This window comes from Aedes albopictus, chromosome 1 (assembly GCF_035046485.1).
Source record: "Aedes albopictus strain Foshan chromosome 1, AalbF5, whole genome shotgun sequence".
In the NCBI taxonomy this organism is placed as follows: Eukaryota; Metazoa; Arthropoda; class Insecta; order Diptera; family Culicidae; genus Aedes; species Aedes albopictus.
Genome location: NC_085136.1, coordinates 89,918,025 through 89,934,704, shown reverse-complemented (window position 1 = coordinate 89,934,704; position 16,680 = coordinate 89,918,025). Strand labels below are relative to the sequence as shown.

At 41.0% G+C, this 16,680-nt stretch overlaps 2 protein-coding genes across 3 annotated transcripts in view; one reads left to right on the top strand and one right to left on the bottom strand.

Moving 5' to 3' along the window:
* The window catches only part of LOC109410169 (metabotropic glutamate receptor 1), a 679,657-nt gene that overhangs the window by 494,608 nt on the left and 168,369 nt on the right, over nucleotides 1-16,680 (bottom strand). The gene's annotated exons all lie outside the window — the stretch shown is intronic.
* Nucleotides 1-16,680, top strand: part of LOC109427410 (N-terminal kinase-like protein) — a 38,639-nt gene that overhangs the window by 7,093 nt on the left and 14,866 nt on the right. For both annotated transcript variants that reach the window (XM_062845015.1, XM_062845014.1), the window contains exons 2-5: nucleotides 8,225-8,775; nucleotides 8,838-8,916; nucleotides 8,976-9,197; nucleotides 9,261-9,416. In XM_062845015.1, coding sequence (XP_062700999.1) covers nucleotides 8,225-8,775; nucleotides 8,838-8,916; nucleotides 8,976-9,197; nucleotides 9,261-9,416 — 1,008 coding nt within the window. The remainder of the gene's footprint in view (nucleotides 1-8,224; nucleotides 8,776-8,837; nucleotides 8,917-8,975; nucleotides 9,198-9,260; nucleotides 9,417-16,680) is intronic.

Genomic DNA, 16,680 nt, shown 5'->3' with positions numbered 1-16,680 from the left:
TATTATGTCACTGTACATATTTTTCATGCGGCTTTTGAAATTTGTGTGCAGTTTTGTTTGGAGAACTTTTATGTGCGTGCATGTAGATTGTAGTAGTGCAGTGAGGTCGATTTTTGCCAATAAATATGTGCGGATTTTTTTTTTTCGTGCACTAGATTACCTACCATCGTTGGGGTGAGAATGGGTCAAAAAAGGATACTCAAAGATTGTTTGTTAAATAACAAATGCAGTTGAAGTCGGAATAACTTTTTATTTGGTATGAATACTCTTCTATATGGTGATAATAGTTTAGCGAGAAAGTATCACATTATATGAAATGTCTACTAAACTACAAATGATTGAAAATTGACCCAATCTCACCCCTTAGAAGGGGTGAGAATGGGTCAAAGTATTCGAAGTCGCCTATCTAAGAATACAAGTTAATTTTATTGATCATATCTAGTAAACCTACTTAACCCTCTAATACCCAACCCCGCCTTTAGACGGGGTATAGTTTGAGCATTTTTGTATTTTTTGTTTCGTGGAAAATCAAAATTTTTATATTTTTGCTTGATATTTAGAACTGTTTTGTATAACTCAAAGGGGTTTTTGGTGTATTTTAATTTTACATTTGTATTTTATTTTTAAATTTTTTAAAAATCATTGGAAAATTGATGTTTTAGTCACCTTCTAGAAGTCATTGTTTATTTTGTATTGAATCGCTACAATTAACATATTTTAATTTTTTCCCAAATCATTCTATCGTAGGAAATGGAATACACTCTAAAATTACATTCCTTAAAATTACACGAAAAATTAAATTTTCTATGAAAAAAGTTTAAAATAAAAATATTTCAACAAGAATCATAAAATCTCAAAATGTTTTCATCTCAAAAAACCCGTACCCCAAATAGGCTTCCAGGAAAAATATGTAACTGTGGGGATGTTCAAAAATAAAAATTAGAAAAATCAAAAACTGAAATTCACGAAATCGAGAATTAAAAAGAATCACCTTCCAAAACATGTTTAAATCGATTTTAGATGATGAAAAATGATATTTAGATCAAAATCCAAAATTTGGGTATTAGAGGGTTAAAATACAATGTAACCATGACGAATAAAAACTAATTTTAAAAGATGATTAATCCACCTAAAAGGGCTAATACAATTGAAAAAAATGGTTGAAATTTGATAAAATAAAGTTCGTACGTTCTTTCAGCATTTTTAGCCACCATAATCATCCTCATTTAAAGTTTCATCCTCCATGAGAGGAGGGGGGGGGGGAGGGATTACAATGAGGGAGAGGCGCATTGAAAGATTTATTGAAAAAAAAAAAACATGATATTTTTCGACGACCGTTCATGTTCCGAAATTGTGTCATGTTACCGGTTTTATGGTTCCGGTATTGCCTGAATGCCACTACCGACCGTCTGGTAGTTTCACGATATTTCCTTAAAATTAAAAAAATATGAGTGGAAAAGAAAAACAAGTCCATTTTGTGAGCTTACGATATTGCAGTACACTAAAGATTAGCTGATGATCAGAGGTGCTGTCCAAACGCATGGGTTTATTGTTATAAATGATTTTAGGCACTAAACATAGGTGTGAACACACTCGCTTGACACTTTTCGACATATTTTCGAAATAAAGCGTGTTTTTATGAAGATACGGTAAACATGGCACCACTCTAACGTCAAATGGGAACTGGGTAACAAGTTGAATTTTAAGTTAAGGTTATGTGCACTCGATAACTTGCTTGACCCAATCTCACCCCCATTCTTGAAATTTAGACATAGGATCGAAAATATTGAATTTTTAAATAAAAAGTGCATTGACAGCCCGCTTTTTTCGCTGCCTCAACCAGGTAATACCTACAGCTAACCACTTATAGGAAAGTTTATGGTTAGGTACATGTGTGAAACATTACGAAGGAGAATTTTTCTCAGAGTGATTTACTAGTAGTTTCATCTTATAAGTTTAGTCACAAATTTAACAAAAAACGATTATTGCTTAACATCTTATTCTGCATCATGACGTGTAAAAACATCTTCTGTTTGAAATAATATAAAGTTTTCAATATAAATTTGCGTTAGTTGATGAGCTATTTCAAATTTTATGTTTCTCCGCTTTGAGCCAATCTCACCCCCCCAGACCCATTGTCACCCCCATCGACGGTATGGAATCTTTACGATACAGCAGGAGGAATCTCCATAAAATTTCTGGTAGGGGCAGATGGTATATCCACCAGATTCCAGAAAAATCTTCACTAGGTTCAAGGGGGAACCGCCACGAGGTTACAAGAGGAACTTCTACGAGATACCTGGGAAAATCGCCAAGATGTTTCAAGAAAAATCTCCGCAATCTTGACCAGAGTTGGCGTGCTCTTCAGTGCGGATCGTGAGAGATTGGGCTTGTGTGTTCACATTCGTGGGCATTTTCTGCATACAAAATTTTCAACATGGTGTTACTTTTTATAAAATGCAGCAAATATTCTCAAATATTGACTGTGAGTTTCTTTACTAATTAGCTGTAATTGGTACAATTTTGGGCTTGATCAGTTAACTTAACTCGAAAGTGGTCCTAAATATTATCTTGTCGTTTCGTATATCTTTAACTTTTGATGTAGTGAACAGGTCCCAATCAATTAGGTACAAATTGAAATTCCCGTAACTCCATGGTGACTGTCAAAATTTCCGCCGACACTGTAACCAAAACCGAAGATGTAAAAATAGCAACTATCAACTTAAAGCACTTTGTCGAAGACTGCAACCCTCTAAGATCCAAGTTCTAGTGTTCTGGAAAGACATGCAAAAAGAAAAAAATGTTTAGAGCAGTTACAACACTCGAGATTAATATTGAAGGCTTGTATATGTGGTACCAATAAATCCAGGACACTTCTTTAAAAACTCTAACCCTTCAGGATGCATATCTAGAACACTACACTGAAATAAATTTTGTTGTGGAAACTACCGATTCCATAGTAAAATTACTAACCGTACCTATGAATCTCAACCGACAACAATTTCCAGTTAATTCTACTAAAACACTGTCAACTTTACTAGCAGTGCAGTTAACATTACTGAAAATAATCTTAATTTAACAAACGAGCACTGTATTTTTAACCACACTGTGTTGTAAAATGCGTGTCCAGGAGAAAATTAACAATGTTTTGTTGTTGAGACGACTACGCTTTTAGTTGAATTTACTACAATGCATTGTAATTTCAAGCATATTTCAGTTACCTTAACAGATTTTGCTGTCGGTTGAGAATCATAGGTACGATTAGTAATTTTTGATTTGATTTTTCATAAGGGCCTAATTGACTTGATCGATTTCTCTTCGTCGACTCTCTCTTTCGCTAATAACTTGATCAAAAAAAAACAAAATCATTATTGCTAATTTAGAGAAAATTTTCCACTTTACGGAAGATTGAAAAGCTACCGCAGCTGTCAGACTGATGATTTTCACCAATGCATCATCAATCAGTCCAAGGATACCTTGGATCGAGCCTTGGATACGACGCCGATGATCATTGTTTGTTGTTGCTTTTCAGAACATTTCACTTTGCAAGCATGCTTTGATTTGACCAAACTTTTCAATGATACGATCATTTTCATGGCTGCGGTAGGACTTTGACAGCTGCGGTAGAACTCGGCGGCTACCGCAGAGTGGAAAATTTTCTAAAAATCCGCAATATTCTTTTTGTTTCTATAGCAAGATGAAGTCGTCTTCTTCGCATTTCAACCAAAAAATCTTTGGAAAACTCAATATACATTTTGTAATAACACAAAGAGAGGATCGATGAAGAGAATTCGAAAATGTCAGTTAGGCGCTAATACAAAATCAGTGTCGATTTCTAAGTAGGTTTGAAACAATTTTCGCAGCGCCGGTCACTTCGAATTTCAACCAAAAGCATAATATTACGCGCAAAGTGTTTTTCTTTATCGCGGTATTTGGAGTGTTAATTTAAAGTTTTTCAGTATGGTTCCTGACACCCCAAGAATTTTTGCTATAGTTCATTAGGCAAAGTTGGGATTTCTTCAAGGATTCCTCCAAAAATCTTTCTGGGAATTCTCTCAGTGATGCCTCCAGGGATTTCGCCAGGAATTTCTGCTGGGATTTGTCTTAGAAATTTTGTGCAAATTCCGTTTATGAGTTCTTCAGAGGTTTCTTCAAGGACTCTTTGAGTATTCCTCTTGAAACTCCTCTAGTACTTCCTGCGGGTATACCTCCACAGATATCGTTAAGAATTCCTGTAGAAATTCTTCTTGGAATTCTCCCACTAATGGCTCCTGGGATTCGTTCATAAATTCTTGAGGAATCACAGCTCAAGAGGGTATGTGTCATTTGCCAAGATGATTTCTCTAAAAATTTCTCAAGAAAATTCATATTAGACACCCCAGGAAGCCTCTTGAAGTCCTTCTGGGAATGCCTGCCATGAGTCTCCTCATAGGATTTCTTCATGAGTTTCTCTAAAAAATCCTCTTGGCTTTCCTCCATGGATTTCGCCAAGGATTTCTCCCGGCAATGCTTCATAGGATTGCCCCAGAGATTTCGCCTGTGGTTCTTCCAGCGCCTTTCCTCCCAATCACTCCTTCAGGAGTTACTGTTGGTGCTCACTTACTTGATACTTAGTGGGTTATAACTCGTTACGGCTAGTCTACGCCGAATGAAGCAATCGCGGGTAACATTGTTATCGCACGTCACTAGAGTACCAGGATTAACAAATTCGCCACAACATCAAACTTTTCACCACCTAGCATAACTTTGTAACCACTACCACGGCCGGACCGATGTTGACCAACAGCTATCAAGTACTTGGTCACTGCCACTCGTCCACTGCCCGTCGATCGATCCCGATGATGTCAATGTCGTTCGCGAAGCTCAGGTGCATATAGGTACGGCCGCGTGACAATGGTTTCGCCCCTTAGATCCGCTCTCCGTATCGCACATTCTAGTACTATGTTGAACAGTAAGTTCGAGCCTTACTTCAGTCGGGCTTAGCGAGGTTACGAATAATGACGAACTTCCATCCACAACCCGTGTACTTGATTTCGAACCATCAAGCGTCGCACGAATCAATCTAATCAGCTTCGTCGAAAATCCATGTTCGGTCATAATTTGTCAGCACTCGTTTCTCTTCACTGAATCGTATGCCGCCTTGAAATTATGATGGGTCTGCAAGTTATACTCCCGAAATTAATCAAGAATCTGCCGCAGGGTAGACATCTTATCCGACGTTGATCGGTCCTCATGAAAACCCGCCTGATATTCACAGACGAAAGACTCTAATCAGCATCAGTCTGTTAAACAGAAAACCGGACAAAATGTCCGTATCACGCAGAAAAATAAATTGTAAAAACAATTAAATTATAGTTCAAATCAACCGATTTTTCAGTTTGATATAGCGACAAACTGATTTCTAGTTTAAACTGAACTGTCTTGTTGTTTGATAATACATATATTTTCATTTGCACAAATTTTTGACAGTTTGTTAGAACAAACAGATATTTGGTAGTTTCAACATAAAATAACAGATTGTTTTAAACGACTGCACTTTTGCAACTAGCAAAGCCGGAATGTGATTTTGTTGGTGACGGCAGCTCCTGTGGCAGCTCGGAAATCTATTTTTAGACACTCGGCAAGCGGATGGAAGCGAGAACGATTAAAAAAAGGCAAAAAATCGAAACCGACCAACTTTTTGTGGATGCTGTCTTGAGTTCCTGCGCGTTATCCAACACGGCCAAAACTGCCCTTGGAAGTTGGAGTGATGGATTTGCTACACTTTGTTACGTTTGTAAATAAGTTGTGACGTATGTAAAGTAGTTTTAAGAATTTTCCATGAATTGGAGAATGCAATTCATGGAAAATTCTTCGATTGTTGTATGGAGTGTGTTACGTTTGTAAATAGTTGTGAACATTTTGTCAGTTTATTTTCTATTTCATACTATAGTTTCTACATCCGTCCCTGAATTTTAATGTGCATTTGTAGCGCTTCAAACATTTCAGGAGCGATCCAGTACAAAACACGCAAGCCATCCCCTAACACGGACATCAAATTGTAGACGGTCTTGTGTTGTTGCTTGAATCTAGATGCCCGATTAGGATTAGTTTTCCTGGACAAAACCAAGCTATGAACACAGCGAAAAATGCTGTGAACTAAAAGGCAAACTGCCAACTAAAATACAATTCCAGGATGACTGATGGACACAAACCCTTACATGAAACCTCGTCATCCTATGATCGGAAGATGTTATCCATCTGGATAACAGGGCACATTAATGTTCTGTGTTGTGATCAGTGTTAATTTGTAATGTCACGTATTTGTACATTTGTAAGGTTCTATGTGTTAAGATAGGTTAATCCTTAATAATAATTAATTTGGGCGCCATGTTAGCCCAACGTGGGGCCCTAGCATTTGTAGGGTTCCATGTCATTTTTGTAACAACTTTCTTCGTTGTGGCGATGTTGGGGTAAGAATTTTATAGATGTGTTCTCATTTTAACGTTAGTTATAAGATATGGAATGATGGGAATTGGTTGTTTTGATCGATAAACTATAAGTAAGAACAAAGAAATATAACTTTGAAATAAGTAAATGCTCAGTTTGAAAATCAACCATGCGTTTTATTGTTTTAAACAAGCCTCATTTTTCTGCGTGTAGTTTGTGCACTCCAGTCGATGTCCGTTCTAGTATAGAGGGCAAATGGGAGCATCCAACCAACTAGCAGATTGTTCTTTCTCTTCCTGTATATTCTACTTAACCCTTATTTCAGCGACGCCGCACTCATGCTGTGTACCACAAGCGACCATTTTTCATGGTGCGTGTACTCAGTACACGACGCGACCGCTCCCGGGTTAATACGGTGTTCGTCTTTTCCAGCAGCCTTGTTTTTATTCAGCCCTCTAATGGCTGTCTTAACGTTGTCTAGCGTTAGAAGTTCCACAGCGTATCCGTCGTCGTCGATTTGAATACTGTCGGTCGCTCTTCCATTCTCACCGACCAACAATTCCTCGAAGTGCACTCTCCCCACCTGGCAGCCACACTTTTTTTGTCTGTTTCCATCACGGCCATTGCACATGACGGGAGAAAGGCGCTGTTTTTCTCCGCATGCCATTGACAGTTTCTAAAATCTCCGCATACCATTCTGTTCCATACTCTTTTGCGCCTGATCACATTTCCTCATACTCTCTTTTATTGTTGCGGTAGACTCGTTTTTCGGCTACTTTTGCTACTCTATATGCTCTGCCGACACTAGTATCGGGCTTTTCGTTGAGTGATCGTTTCACCATGCATACTTCGTCAGGTTTCGACCGAACGCATTGTGAAGGCCCCCCCACATTTGCAAATCCGGCCCTGACGCTGTCCCAATCCGGTATACCCGCAGGGTATTTCTTCTGCTCATCCAACTAGTATGTTCGATATTTTCAAGTGGGGCGTGAGTCGCAAATGTTCGGGAACCACTGAGCGTTACCCATTAGCGCTGCTGACTATGTGTCGCATTGTATGCTTAGGTATGGTTATTTTTCCTTCTCTCCAGAACTCGAACCTCCTTGATGCAGCAAGCAGCAGACTGCCGCCGCCGCCATGCCATGCCATCAGGCCAAGTCAGCGAGCGTTTAATGAAAGCAAACATATGTGTATACGACGAAAGTAGCATCATCGTCATCACCATCGCATCTAAATACATAGTACTGGAACTAGAAGAGTAGATAGTAACGATAAGTGTGTCTATCTTGGTATTACTGCTAGTATTTATAATTTCATTTTATTTCTGCTGCTGGAAATCTGAGATGCATCATCTTCAATGTAGTGTTGTTTTATCTTGTTCCACTCCTCCGTTGAGAGTTGGGAAACTTATTGAATGGAAAAGGTGCAGCGACATTTTAGCTGTTTCTGCAACATAGGTTGGTTGTCATTGTTTTTGGGGACTTCCTATATATTTGTATGTATTATTTATTGTGCTTATTCAAAAGATGTCATAAAAATGTATGAATATTATAACTTTTAGATTCTGTAAGATGTTCTGTTAAAATATTCTTTCAAATTTAAAAACTAAAATATGATAAATTCATTCGCCTTTCAACAAGATATTTTAATCTGATATCTTAGATATTCAGGATAGAATCAATTATTGGCATTATAGGCCACTGCCATGACGAGAGTAACTAAAGCCCATTGTTCAACTTTATTTAATTAACTTCTAATAATCTAAAAATCTGTCTTCTTTCGTTTCTTTCTCCAGCGTGCACTATCATTTTTGAACAACGATGGAAACCTTCGACACAACAACGTTTCGGCGTGGTCCGTGCTGGTCAACGCCAGTGGCGAATGGAAACTAGGTGGCCTGGAGTACGTCTCGTCAACGGACACATCGGCCGCACCGCCCATCAAAATACCTCCGGCCCTGGAGATCTACGATCCACCGGAGAAGAACGATGCCAACAAGCTGAAGAGCATGACCAAGTGCTCCACCGATATGTGGGGCCTCGGATGTCTCGTATGGGAAGCCTTCAACGGCCCGCTGCGGTCGCGCAGCAACCTGAAAGATATCGCCAGTATTCCCAAATCGCTCGCGCCACTGTACTGTGAACTGGTCGGGGCTTCACCGGCCAGCAGACCCAACCCGGCCGACGTGATCACCAAGTGTCGCAAGCCGGGAGGGTTCTTCAAAAACGACCTAGTCGACACGTTGCTCTTCCTGGAGGAAATCCAGATCAAGGACAAGGCGGAGAAGAATCGGTTCTTCAACGCACTGACGCCGCAGTTGGACAACTTTCCGGATAATGTGTGCAAGTAGGATATCGGTGATACCGTTAGATTTGGGATCAAGGTTCAAGTGAATTTCTGTATTACAGGAACAAAATTCTTCCCCAGCTTATAACGGCCTACGAATACGGAGACGCGGGTTCGGCGGTGCTTGCTCCTATGTTCAAGGTAATTATCTTCATCCATCTGAAATGGAGCTACTAATTATATCTTCGCCATCTTCATAGCTCGGACGGTTACTGGACGAAACTGAGTACCAGAAGCGAATAGTGCCATGCGTTGTCAAGCTGTTTGCGTCGACGGATCGCGTGACGCGATCACGGCTTCTGCAGCAGCTCGAGCTCTTTATCAATCACCTGCAGACGGGGGTGGTCAACGATCAGATCTTCCCCCAGATTGCGCACGGTTTTCTGGACACCAATCCTACCATTAGGGAACAAACGGTGAAGGTAAGTGATGAGCGGAAGTTGTCGAATTGAGCTATTCTTGAGTGATTCTTGCCTCAATTTCAGTCAATCATCCACCTGGCGCCAAAGCTAAACTACAACAATTTGAACGTAGAAGTCCTGCGGCACTTTGCGCGGTTACAAGCACGGGACGATCAAGGGGGGATACGTACCAACACGATGGTTTGCTTGGGGAAAATTGCTCCACATTTGCACCCGCAGGTGAGTTTTCTTTCGAATGTTCGAAACATTACAGTTTGTTTGTTTTTTCAGGCTTATCTGACGTAGCTCATGGAAGTAGTTACAGGTTTCCGCTAAGAAGGGCGAAAACTGCGAGTAAGGTACTCCATTACAACTCCAACTAGCTCACCGGGAGAGGTAATGGACGGAACGTGGTTGATGAGAACGGTCAACAAAACCCGTGCAGGGCTTCCTGCTGTGGAAGTTGGTGCACAACAGCTGGACGTGATCATCGACTTTGTGTCCTCATAAAGTAACGTCAGCAAAGACCTCAAGCAGGGCTTGCTATAACTCCGCAAGTCGATGCCAGCGGCAAAGCAAGACTAGTGGCAGCAGCAGAGCCCGTGAAGCTAAAGGTGTCTAAGTGGCGATTTCTTCACCCTGGCTTAAGCGTTAAGCCAGGTTTAACTGTATGGGTAAGCCTGACTTACCGGTTAAGCCGAGGTGAAGAAATCGGCCCTAAGTCTACCCAGATTGAGGTCTTCGCATTCGCAGGGAGTCCGTCCGAACAAGGCGCCAGATGCGTCCAAGGTTGAAGCAGCAAGGGTCTGCGATCTTGTGTGGATCATCAGCCTCCACAGGTTAGGGTGTGTCAGGGGCAGGATGCTCCTGGGACCCTAATGAACAGGCGGAAAAGAAAAGGTCGTAGTTGCTAGTAAGAAAGATTAGGACAAGGAGTCTCCAGTTAGCCTAGTGGTTAAGGCTATAGATCGCCAATCCGGAGACGGCGGGTTCGATTCCCATTCCGGTCGAGAAAATTTTCTCGACTCCATGGTCATAGTGTATCATTGTACTTGCCACACAATGTACAAATTCATGCAATGGCAGGCGAAGAAAGCCCTTCAATTAATAACTGTGGAAGTGCTCGAAGAACACTAAGTTGAAGCGAGACAGGCCAAGTCCCAGTGGGGACGTAGAGCCATTTGGAAGAAGAAGAAGAAGGATTAGGGCGACGCTCTTATCCTCAAGACTGACGAGACTAAGTACTCGGTAGTCTTGAAGAGACGAGGAGCGATGCTGAGCTCACGGACGCAGTATTAGACGTACTCGTAATGATTAAATGATGTTTAGGAAGGACACCGCGCATAAAAACCTAGCTTACAAATGTTTGGCGGAGGAAGTCCTTAGTGTAAAAGCTCTCACTGCGGAAGCGACTCTCTAGTGTAAAAACCTGGAGGAAATCAGAGATACGGAGCTCGTGGCAGCACTGCGACAACAGTGCGAGATGTAGGGGACCACGACGACCCTCCAATTTCGAAAAGGCTCGTCTGGATATATGTATGTGGTCTCGATTCAGTTACTTGTGGTAGATGCTAATGCCAAGAAGCCTGCCAAAATAAAGATGGTATGGGATGCGGCCGTGGAAACTTATGAAGTCTACTTCAACGATATGCTGCTCAAGGGTTTGGATCATCTCGTATCGCTAGAAACATTTTGCTGTGGTGAAAAAGTCTCTTTTGCTCTGATATTTGGAAAAAAAATCCTCCAGTTTCTCATCTCCCAAGTAACAATCAGCATGCCTTGAAGGTTTATTCATGTTTTATCCTGGTTTTAAACGAGCATGTCAAAAAGCTAGTTGTTCTAAATTAGTTTTATGTGGTAGTTTGTTACTTTGAACCTTTGGCGTTCCATAAAACTATCATATAACTTCTGCTATAAACATCTTCAATTAAAGACTTGCAAGTAGTCATGAATTGGTTTTACCACTTATTATATACCATTTCAATAAAACTTGCATTTGCGGTTGTTGTCGGAGAGATTTTTTTTTGTAAACAAATACACAAAACTGTGAGGCAATGCATAAAACCAACAAAAGATTCCGTGGCCGTAACATAAACCAAAAACTTGCTGTGATAAAACCTCTAGTTCTATCACGAGCTCAGTTATGACTACCTCAGGAGGGTTAGCCCTATTGGAGGAATCATCAGGAACACAGAGTTTTATCAGAAAAATATGTCGCCTAGTCGGGATAATTCATGTAAATACAGAAAAATTATTACTCATTTTTATGATTTCACGTACAGCTTAAGATCAAATTAAACCATTCAACACGTTTCCGTCATTTTATTTTGTCAGAAAAATTACATAATGTCTTTTAAACTCCGCTGTGTTGAAAAAACCTTTTTTGCACCCAATTCCGCCGAGGAAATTAAATGCATTTAACTTCCAAATTATGCATAGTTTGTGTGGCGCACTTAGTTTTTGTCATTATCACAGTCACATTCACCACAAATTTTCCGTGGCAAGTCTCCTGACACGTATTAAATAGGAAAACAAATCTGAATTCCATATCTGCATCTTTCCAATTGATTGCTGGATAAACAACCAAGCATAATTATTCTGACGATCGAACATTGAGAGTGAAAAATAATCAAAACAATTATTTGACAAGTCAGAAGATGGTTTTATTTAGAAGATTGATAAAACTATGATACAACCCGAAATCCTAAGCCATTTTGCATACGAAGTCCTGTAGACCCCAATAAGACTGGGCCAACTAGCCAGAACGTGGGCTTATTGAGGCATACAAGAACTCGAGAGCATTTTCAAGTCGGCATCAATGGTTTTATGTTTAGGACTTTTGAATCGCTAAAAAACTTCGATAAAATTAAAATTGTTACTTGGGCTACTATAAAGACAGATGGTCGCAGCGGTCCCTTGAAGAAATAGTCCGGAGGAAGATGTACAAGCCTACGTGATCAACGGTGTCACAAGCTCGTCATGTATAGCGCAGTTTGTGAAGCACTGGAATACTTCTGACTACAGAACATAATCGCAGAGTACACTCAATTCTGTTTTTACGCGATGGATGCGTCCGCACTAAAAAAAATCGCGTAACTTCGAAAAATCGCGCAAAAAAAAATCCAAAGGATTTGCGTATTGCGGTGAAGCTCTACGATCCTACAGAATTCGTCGCACACTGAGTCGTTCAAGGGAAGATTGTGATGCTGGAGATTTAGCAGGCTGGTAAAAACTGAGACGAGCCTATTGTGGAACAGCCGAGCGAGTATTGGACAAGATGAATCATACTTCATTAATGGGTGAATGGAACAATATCAGCAGATCAACGAAGTGAACGTTCCGCGTTGCTTCTTCAAGGATTTCTGCCCGTAGCATGCCAGCGTTATCCATGTATCCACGGATACGAGCGTATCATTCTTCATCCCCCTGGCTGCCACGATGGATTCCCGTCTACTACAGAACATCTGCTCGGCTCTAACCATAAATATTCAGAAGCGCTTCCTGCGGTCAGATTCAGCAACAGTTCTTGCTTGGCTACGTTCCGATAGTCGACGGTATTATCAATTTGCGTCTTTCCGTGTATCCGTGTATGTTGACGATAGGCTGTCCCTATGGATGAAAGGCGCTACGTAGCTTCTTATGAAAATGTGGTGGATGATGCCATAGATTGGAACTCAGGGCTCTCGTTTGATCCAGATTGTCGTTATCATAAGGGTCGTCCAGCTTTTCTTCAAAATCTGTAAAGTCAATGACCCACGAAACGGGCAGAACCGAGGACAGAAGTGTGAGTTTGCGAAAGCAGAGGAAACATTTTAGCAGGAAGCTCAAGAAAAGGTGTTGCAAGAAGAAATTCAGAACGAAAAAAGTGTTCTGCAAGTTGGCGGCAGAATCGAACAAGCTCCATTGATTTCATACGAGACGCACCATGCAGTCGTACTGCCGAGTAATCATCGGATCACATATTTAGTTGTGCAAAGCATTAACTAACAGTTCCTTCACGTTACAGTGAAACAGTATATGTGTAAATGTAACCGTAAAATATCCACGGCGACTCGAGTTTATGGTTGGATGAACAAATGACGCTTCGAATCGCCAAAAAAATTTCTGCATACGGAAAATGCAGGAACGTGTAATGAAAATCGTTTATATAAATGGCGTTGAATAACCGCCGACAATTGTTCTGCATAAAGAGAATGCAGGGACATGTAGCAAAAACCGTTCAAGGAAATATCGTGTTGGATAGTCGCCGGAAACTGCTCAACATGGCGAAGATGCAGAGACGCGTAATGAAGACTGTCCAGGACTGGCACTGCAAACTGAATCGTATGCCTTTGTCTGCCATATGAACTATAGCCAACTTTTCTCAAACTATGGGTCGCGACTCACAAGCCCAATAGGAAATACCTACACGTGGGTGTAGTGATATGGGTTGGATGATGAAAACATTTTGTTCAAAAGCATATGGTTTACATACTCTTATTTATTTGAGTGTACCTGCGAAGGAGGTACCAGATGCACAGCTCTATCGACGATTCGAACCCGAGCATTGGATTTCGAAGTACACGATACCGACGCGTGTTCGATAGCTATTCCAGCGCTGCGACGACGGCGAAAGAGGAGGATGAATGGAAAGCTAATGAATGAGCAGGTGGACGCGAAGCAGAACGGCAAGCGCACAGCGGACCGGCAGTTTTATGAACGAATCTTGGAGCGGACGGACGAATGTGTGTGATACGGACGGGATGTGGTGAAAAAAATGTGTTTGAGGGAAAGTAATTTCAATTGTGAATTTAAAAAAATATATATATGGACAAATGTGGAAAATGTGAATAGTTTGATTTTAATATCTTAACGGAGAAAAAAAAAGTTTCAGGGGGGTTACGGTAGTTTTGGGGAAAGGTATTTTTTGTGATTTTGTGCAGCAGCGTGGAAAAAAGTTGAAGCTGAAGGGTAAGTTATGAGAGGTTATGATATCGTAGCGAATATATCATGGTTGAATGAATAGGGACACTCAATTTTTTGGTGTATAAAAAAAACACTACAGTGGGGTCTACAATTAGCCTAGTGGTTAAGGCTATGTATCGCCAATGCGGAGACGGCGGGTTCGATTCCCGTTCCGGTCGGGAAAATTTTCTCGACTCCCTGGACATAGCGTATCATTGTACTTGCCTCACAATATACAAATTCATGCAATGGCAGGCAATGAAAGCCCTTCAATTAATAACTGTGGAAGTGCTCAAAGAACACTAAGTTGAAGCGAGGCAGGCCAAATCCAAGTGGGGACGTAGAGCCATAAAGAAGAAGAAGTACACAGTCCACATCACCGAAGTGTTCGAAACCATAATGCTGGAAGCAATAAGCGTCAACTAACATGCGTTCCCTTAGAAGTATCCGATCCAGAATTGCTCACTCCTGAATCACTTCTTGTTAATGGTTTAAGTGGCATCAAGCAGCAAATAGTTGATCATTCAGTCAGTCTCCGTGATGGCTGGGCAGTCGCTTGGAATATCGTGGATGTGCTGATGGCTATTGGAGTATTTGTCAATGCTAACAAGACCAACCAAGTACTTCGAGAATGTGAACTTGATGATGTAGTAGTGATAATAGATGAGCAGTTGGGAGAGAGGACGAATCTTGATAGGCTTCCCGGATGAAACCGGCCAAGTTCGACGTGTAGTGTAGAGCTGGCAGTTTTGGATATTGCGAGTAACGACAACAAGCCGGATGAAGTCGCTCCGAAAACGGAAGTGGTTCACGGGACGAGGGATATAACTGGCAACACTGTTGAGTGCGAAACGATGGTGAAATTACTAACGGTTCCCTTGCAACTGAACGACTGGCGCCTGTAGTGTCTACCTAATGGGCTAAAGTAGTATAAATACTGGTGGTCATTAGACCATACAGAGAGACTGCACAAGCTTTGGACAAGTCAACATCTTGATTATTCTTCATTTGAAGGATATAAAAGCTCCGAGATGATGTAAATGCGAAGGCCATAAGACAGAATGCTGCAGTAAACCTTCCAAGTGTTTGATCTGTTCCGGGAAATCCGAGAACAGCAAACGTCTGACGAGAGGCCTAAAGTGACCGTTGAAGGCCGGAGGAAGAGCCTCATCTCAGTACAAATAATGCAGCTAAACCTGAACCTGTAATCTTCGTTTGACTAGTAGTTCAGACTGGAATAACGAATAACGATGGCATCACTCACTGCGACCGCCTTGCGATTCGCTACAGTGTGGAATGTAACAAGAGCAGATAACGTGAGGTGGAAAAGGCGACCAGGCCAACCCCTTGAAGATGGAAGACATCATACATCGACGACGAATTATTCAGAGAGGTTTTCAAGAGTTATGAGCAATCGGTCTGTACGACGACCATCGAGATGCTCTTCCTGTGTCATGATCCAAGTCCCTCGCTTCCAATCATATGATCGCCGGAGGCTTGGATTGGCGAAGAGGACCTTGCGGGATTACAAAACATAAGATTGTATAAGATTCCAGGTTGGGGTCTCCAGTTAGCCTAGTGGTTAAGGCTATGGATCGCCAATCCGGAGACGACAGGTTCGATTCCCGTTCCGGTCGAGACAATTTTCTCGACTCCCTGGGCATAGTGTATCATTGTACTTGCCTCACAATATACAAATTTATGCAGTGGCAGGCAAAGAAAGCTCTTCAATTAATAACTGTGGAAGTGCTCAAAGAACACTAAGTTGAAGCGAGGCAGACCAAGTCCCAGTGTGGATGTAGAGCCATAAAGAAGAAGAAGAAGTTTCCAGGTTAATCAGGCCATAACAATGGCCACTGTAGAGACTTCCTAGATGTTCAGATCTATGATACAGAGATGTCTGGCTAAGAGAGTGTCTTTTCGGATGCAAGGAAAAGGCATAGCCTAGTTCTAATGTCAAAGGTGGGAAAGTCAGCCGGTGATTCATCAGCACAGAAAGGAAGGTGCTTGCGAGGATTATCCATAATAGACTGTTGAAAACACTGAGGGGGTAGACGGTCTTCCAAGCAACTATCACTGCTTCCGCAGTGGGAGTTCAACCGTTTCGCATGGTTTACCCAGGTAGAGCGAAATGGCAAATTAAGGGCAAATTTTACCATTAACCCTAAAAGGGATACCTTCATGGCCTCAGTTTCGTCACCTCCCTGAATGTGTTCCATCAAAGACAAGCTCTGAAAGGCGCCTGGGGTCCAATGGACCCCAGGTATCCCTTTTCGGGTTAAAATAGAATGTTTGAACGGCAAAATTTGCTATTAGTTTGTTTGAAAGAAGCGTTAAAATAACAAAAATAATATCTAAGTTTGTATGGCATGACAACTAAAGAATAACTGATTTTGCTTTTGTAATAACAAAATAATAACAAAAAAACAACAAAAAGAATGTCAAAATAATAACATGTTTTAATATGATGCTAAAATATGTTATTGTTTTGATATTGTGGCTGATAGTATGATAGTAATATTTGTTATTATTATGTTATTATACTATTCAAAAATAACTC